This window comes from Corticium candelabrum, chromosome 7 (assembly GCF_963422355.1).
Source record: "Corticium candelabrum chromosome 7, ooCorCand1.1, whole genome shotgun sequence".
Lineage (NCBI taxonomy): Eukaryota > Metazoa > Porifera > Homoscleromorpha > Homosclerophorida > Plakinidae > Corticium > Corticium candelabrum.
The window spans coordinates 2888765-2894956 of NC_085091.1; the positions used below are offsets into that span (position 1 = coordinate 2888765).

The 6192-nt window shown below is 41.8% G+C and overlaps 1 protein-coding gene across 2 annotated transcripts; it reads left to right on the top strand.

The window, feature by feature from the left end:
* Positions 1-1997: 1997 nt before the first annotated feature.
* On the top strand, positions 1998-5050 carry LOC134182136 (uncharacterized). Of its 2 annotated transcripts, XM_062649485.1 has the most exons (4): positions 1998-2081; positions 2148-2648; positions 3443-3969; positions 4078-5050. In XM_062649485.1, the coding sequence occupies exons 2-4, from the start codon at positions 2152-2154 to the stop codon at positions 4800-4802; spliced, it is 1749 nt and encodes a 582-aa protein (XP_062505469.1). In that variant the 5' UTR covers positions 1998-2081; positions 2148-2151; the 3' UTR covers positions 4803-5050. The 2 variants fall into 2 exon arrangements, with proteins under 2 accessions (XP_062505469.1, XP_062505468.1); XM_062649484.1 differs by having other exon boundaries at positions 2021-2648.
* The last annotated feature ends 1142 nt before the right edge of the window (positions 5051-6192 follow it).

Here is a 6192-nt window from a genome sequence, read left to right on the forward strand (position 1 = left end):
CATAGTAAATGTAAATTGAGAGTTCAGTTTATAAAAAACATCTGATATGCGGCATAATAACACCACGCGGATAGTTCACTTTTATTAGTCAATTACCAATTGCATGGAAGACGAAAATTATTGTACAGTATGTATAGCCTGGCCACATTCATCCACGCACATATTTCATTGCATTGAAAAGGAAAACTGATCAAAGATTGAGTGTGCTGTTTGAGTCTTCAAATAACTTTAAATTGTACCGATCAGTCAAATTTTCCTAACCTATAGAATATTAAAATTGCAAGCAACTAATTTTTAATTTAATATTTATTAATGCAAGCGTATAGTGAAAATATAATAGACAAACCCCACCCTGTTGGATACTGCATGTGGCTAGAAAGAGACTTAGTCTGTAATTAATGATTTACATGGAGAAAGCCAGGAGTCACTCTGTAATTAAGTTTCTCTTGTCTTCTTTCTTTCTTCATCTGTTAGTTGCAGACAACAAGTGTCGAATAAAAACTCTCTAATAAAGAAAAAATGACACTTTTCAAAGACTTGATAATGATTAAATAACTGCAAACCCAAAATTACTAGAGGTGATAGAGGGCATTATGAAAAACCACCATCTATACGCACATAAGAAAAAGACGACGTAACATGTGTGCACGCTGACTATATACGCAAATCCGTGATGTTGTGTCAGAGATTATGTAAGTTTCAATTAATATGGAAGGAGGACTGTGGTAAAGTGGTCTACACGTGTAAGGGGATTTCCCCAGAGGCAATCATACGAAGTCCCTATATATAAAAATTTTAGACGTGTTTAGGTATCGACAACCCAATCAATTGTAGAAATAGAGTGAGTTGCAGCGAGTGTTTAGCGCATACAAGATCTAAACGACATGTTGTAACTCTACCAAAGACTTTCGACACTGCATGCGTTGTCTAGATTTAGAAACGTACGTGGGAGCGTACGCACTTCAATTGGTTTTGTGGAGCTCAAAAATGCAGCCTTGATAAGAACACGAGTAAACAACCTTCAAAAACTAGATTCTCTGCAGCAGATAAAATATAATTCTGAATCTCCAGTCTCCAATACAGTAGCTGCATGAGGTACCTCATATCGATGCATGCAGTCTCATATTGCAATCTCATATTACAATCTCATATTACAGTCTCATATTACAGTCTCATCGCCTCATCTCATTGTCTCATCGCCTCATCTCATTGTCTCATCGCATGGTCTCATCGCATGGTCTCATCGCCTCATCTCATTGTCTCATCGCATGATCTCATTGCCTCATCTCATTGTCTCATCGCCTCATCTCATTGTCTCATCGCATCATCTCATTGTCTCATCTCATGATCTCATCGCCTCATCTCATCGTCTCATCGCCTCATCTCATTGTCTCATCGCCTCATCTCATGATCTCATCGCCTCATCTCATTGTCTCATCGCCTCATCTCATTGTCTCATCGCCTCATCTCATTGTCTAATTTTGACACAAATGGCACGCCATACTGCACAATCTACTAGTGTTATTCTATCTGTATGTGTAGTGAGTCTGTGGTGCAATTATGCTCTGTATGGTGGGTTACTTTGAAAGTAGCAAACGACCCTTCCTGTCTCTACGCTTGTCGTCTGACCGCTTCCTATGTTTTGGCTTTAATACCGCATTCTTTCGATTTACGCTAAATTTTTCTAGAACAAGGGGCCGGGTTCCTTTTACTAGGAAGCGAAGCGGGTGCTACTCTGATCTGAATTGAACGGACGTCCTTTCCACTGTCGTAAGACATGCTACTTCTAGTAGAGAGGACTAGTACATGTACAGATATATCTATGCGACTTGCAGCGGCGTTATAGACGTACAGTTGTTGTTCTAGTGATCGACATTTAGCCATTTTCTGCTTTGCTTTTCCCATGCTGTACTGAAGCCACACAATCGGTCCGGAAGGTCGGGTCGGGTGTACACGCCTCAAGTATGCATAACCTGTAGTAGTAGATATCGAGTTGGACGTCCGGCAGGAGGTGTGGAAGGTTTGGCACACTGCGACACTCTGAGCGGAGGTCTCGAAACATTCGGCTAACATTGCTCTCAGTGAGGAACTAGAGTCTACTCAATTCGACAGCTGTCTCCCAAGCATGCAATCATGTCAATGTCTAGGTCTATGTCTGTTCCGGTTACTGTAGGAGATCAACGGCGTCCAATGTTGACCGATTACCCACTGGACGAGGAAACTTGTAGCAAACTGGTCATAATGGGCTTGGGGATGGGGGTGAGTTGCCTTGAGTTTAGTGACCATATGTTGGACCAACAGATCAACCCCGTGTCGTCTCCACTTCTTCAACTGACGATAGGAAGCGGCTACAACTCTTTCAAAACCGATGTTCAAGACTGGTACAAGCTACGCCGTGAGATGCACGGAAGTCTGAAGACGCCATCGGCCTCGCCTGTCCACATCGACGTCGCTATCAACGCGGAGCGCAAGAAAGAGTCACGCATTTTGCAACGATACGAAGGCCAAAAGGTCCACACGAGAACCATCTATTTTGACATTGGAAGGAGATCTCGAGCTACAGAAGCTAGAGAAGCTAGAGAAGCTAGGGAAGCTAGAGGGGCTGAAGATCTAGAGCACAGTGATCAGACATCTCTTCCTCTGTCTAGGTATAAACATATGCTTATGCATATATATATATATATATATATATATATATATATATATATATATATATATATATATATATATATATATATATATTATACTCTACATGTACGGTGAAGTCTTGTATGAAAGCCACCCTCGAATAGAAACTGCATTTTGGGTCACGTTTGTGCCTACAAGCCGCACTCGAATAGTAGCCTCGGCTAGTATTTACAACAGACTTGAAGTTTGTGTTCCACTGTCTACATGCATGGATATATTCCTTGTGTAATGTACATGAGATGTATAGATAGTGTTCTCTAGTCTACAACTATCACGCGTTCACTGATGATTGTTCTGCTGTAGAAAGGGGATAACGAGGGTTGCTAATTGTCGTTGTTCTTGAACTGCTCTGTATTCACGAGACAGTTCTCTTTCAATTTAATTAATGTGTCGTTTTGGCATGCTGAAGTGACACTTATATGGCCTGTTACTCATCTGTTTGCTCTCATCAGAGTGATGATTACTAGCCTCTAGCTTGCGTGCGTTACGAGAGCCTGTCAAAGAGGCTAAGTCATGATATGAACTGCATGTTAGGTGAACAACAATCCTGAAAATTTGTGGATATTGCAGTTGTGCTTGCTTATAAGTTTATCGTACAGATTGTGGCGATTGCGTATAAGCATGTCTTAAATAGAAGCTGGCAAAAATTCCAGAAGTTGCACATAAGCCGTGGCATATTAGAATAGATACAAGACTTTACGGTATGTCAACGGTAAATACAATAACGTATGCGCATGGACTCGTTCCGCTTTAGTATTAACGAGGCTGGTGGTGGTGACAACCATTCTTTGTCTCGTCTTGATGAGATCATCAAAGAGAAAGAGAAAGAGGAAGATTTGCAATGTGAAGACAAGGTCGAGGTTTGCAAGTCGATATTACGCCATGAGAATCGGGGAGCTACTCACTTCATCTCTTCCATTGACCTGGGAGCAAAGGTCTACCGCACTAAAAAGGTCGTCGTTTCTCAAACCGCATCCAAGTTGTCAGTGATCGCTGGGGCAGTGGCTCTTAGCACTGCCGGGGTAGGCGTTGAATTTAGCGAAGAAGACCTATCTCGTGCTTCTAAGTACGACAGTAACGTTTGTGCTACCATAGACCCCAGGGTCATAATGAAGGGAGCGAAGACGGTGGTACCAGCAGATTGTGAGCGAGTTATTGGGCATGATGTGAGTCCCGTGTGGGTACTCGTGAGTGATCCGGTATGGCGAGAGGCAATGAAGGATGCGTCTCTGTTGTACGTGAGAGAAGAGCTAGCTAAGTCACGACCAATTATTGCTGCGGGTAAGCTTGATTTTTGTGTGAAACGTTTGTCTGTTTATCTGTTCGTCTGTTTATTTATCAGAGTTTGTGTGGGTGCACATGTGTGTCGATCGATATTCTGTCTTGTAGGCGGACCATTTTTGATCAAAGCTGGCAACTTCTGTCTGAGAGGTACCACAACATCTCAACGTCGAGCACGAAATAATGTGAGTGAAAGCCACCCTGACGCTATGAGACTGCAACTTGAGGACACCGTTGAAGACAGAGAGCAGTCCGACGGACAACAAAACGGGGAACCAACAGCTACCAGTATAAATCAATCGGGACGAGACGAAGAAACGGATTGCCGCAACATCGGAAACGTGAGACTAGAGGCAGCCAACGAATCCACAATTAAGACAGTTGAAAGGAGCGACGAATTTGAATTCTTTGTTGATGTTCCACGCTATCGGAGCAGCCGGGTATTTGACCTCGATCCTGACGAGGATGACGATCCTATGGAAGATCCGAAGTTTGGATTTTACATCTACTGCAAAGTAAACGACACCAAGCTATACTTGTGCGCAGACTCGGAAGACGAGAGCAAGGTTTGTCTCGTCACCAGCGTTCCGCATCCAAATGCTTACGCTCGATTTTACGTGGAGTTCTCTAGTACGCGCCGTCTGGCTCCCGTTTCTCGTTGGGCAAAGGATTCGTTGCACGTGTTGAGAAGGACCGCTTACTTGAAACGCCGTCAGTATCTTGTCATTGATGCACAGACTGGAGAGTTGTCGTTTACTTCTGGAGGGGACCTTCTTCGTAACCAGAGAGCAGTGTGTCAGTTTACAGTGGTTAACATGCCGATCAAAAAATAGTGACTGTGATAAGGACAATTGACACTTGACTTCGTTGTAAATGCAGCTAATTGATTGGACATTATAGTGCTGAATTTTGGTATCACCTGTAATCCATCTGTAGAAGCCCACGTCATGAAGTTGCTTTGTTTCAACTGAATTTACTATCTTTGTAGTTTTGACTCTTTCATTATTTTTTTGTGTTTTTCGTAAAATAACAGGGTGGAGAAGAAGATAGAGTATGTAATAAAGACATGGTGTTTTGATCATTTTCTTGTCTGCAATCAGTACGGTCAAAGTCCCCATTAGAATATTGTAGTTTCAGTAAAATGAGATATCTTGAAGGACACTAGATGTGCTCCTTGTACACTAAGTCATATGATATATCTGTTCTTCAACTAGCATAGGTGAACTAAATAAATTTTGATTTCTATGGTTACACTTATATGATAAATATTTACTACTGCAGGGATAAATAGAAGTTAATAAAAACTGCGTTATATTTGCGCTTATACATAATAAAAGTAATTTTCGGTTTGATACCATTTAAGTATTAGTCTCATGTACACGTATGTTGGCGCCTTAATGGTCATTATTATCGGTTGTTCGATACCGATACCAGTGACTCTAGCCCATACCGGTACCGGTGTACCTGTAGTCCTCGCAGGTTTGGATGTCGAGGCTCTACAGAGCCGCATCTAGGGCTGTCTATAAATAAAAGTACATTGATCAATTATTATAATGGCGTCGCTTGGCTTCCCAAATTGGTTGTGTTACAGTAAAATGAATAGAGTAAACAGGGAGCTGTAGTACCAACCTCTAAATGCTATTTGGTCAATTGGCATTATCTGATTACACAAACTGTTAAGATCTTAAAGCCTCAAGCGGTCTACAAAAGATTACTGTTACAAATTGAGTCCAGAACAGCCACAGCATGATGAATGAAAATGGTGGTGTCATATAATGGTTATATCATCATACTCCCAATATTTCATTCCCTGTCTTCTAAATTAGCAGTAAAAGTATCAAAACATAAAATTAATGACATATAAGTAGTTGTTGGTGTTTATACCCAGACAGGTGTTATAACTTTCTAGCAATTTGCTGACAAAACCGGGAAGCGCGTCAGCACTTTGAAAGCTCCAAAAATCGCACTGTACTGTTGCCTGCAGCTGTTTCGTCTCTGGAAATATGTGCTGCTGTACAGGTCGACATCAACTACTGCTCATACCTTGTGACACATCTCAGGGTCGACCGCCAGTGTGTATACTATAATGAGCACCTGCAAATAAGACCAGAAAATCAAAATCAATGTTACGTAACTTCATAGCCCTAGGTCATCACAACGCAGTAAAGTATCGCTGATTCTCTAGCTGAACGTCCACATACATGAACCGTGGCGGGTATGCTA

Coding starts and splice junctions, on each gene's coding strand:
- LOC134182136 (XM_062649484.1), top strand. CDS start 2,134: ATGTCAATGTCTAGGTCTATGTCTGTTCCGGTTACTGTAGGAGATCAA. Junction 2,649..3,442: donor ACATCTCTTCCTCTGTCTAG/GTATAAACATAT, acceptor GTTCCGCTTTAG/TATTAACGAGGCTGGTGGTG. Junction 3,970..4,077: donor ACGACCAATTATTGCTGCGG/GTAAGCTTGATT, acceptor TCTGTCTTGTAG/GCGGACCATTTTTGATCAAA.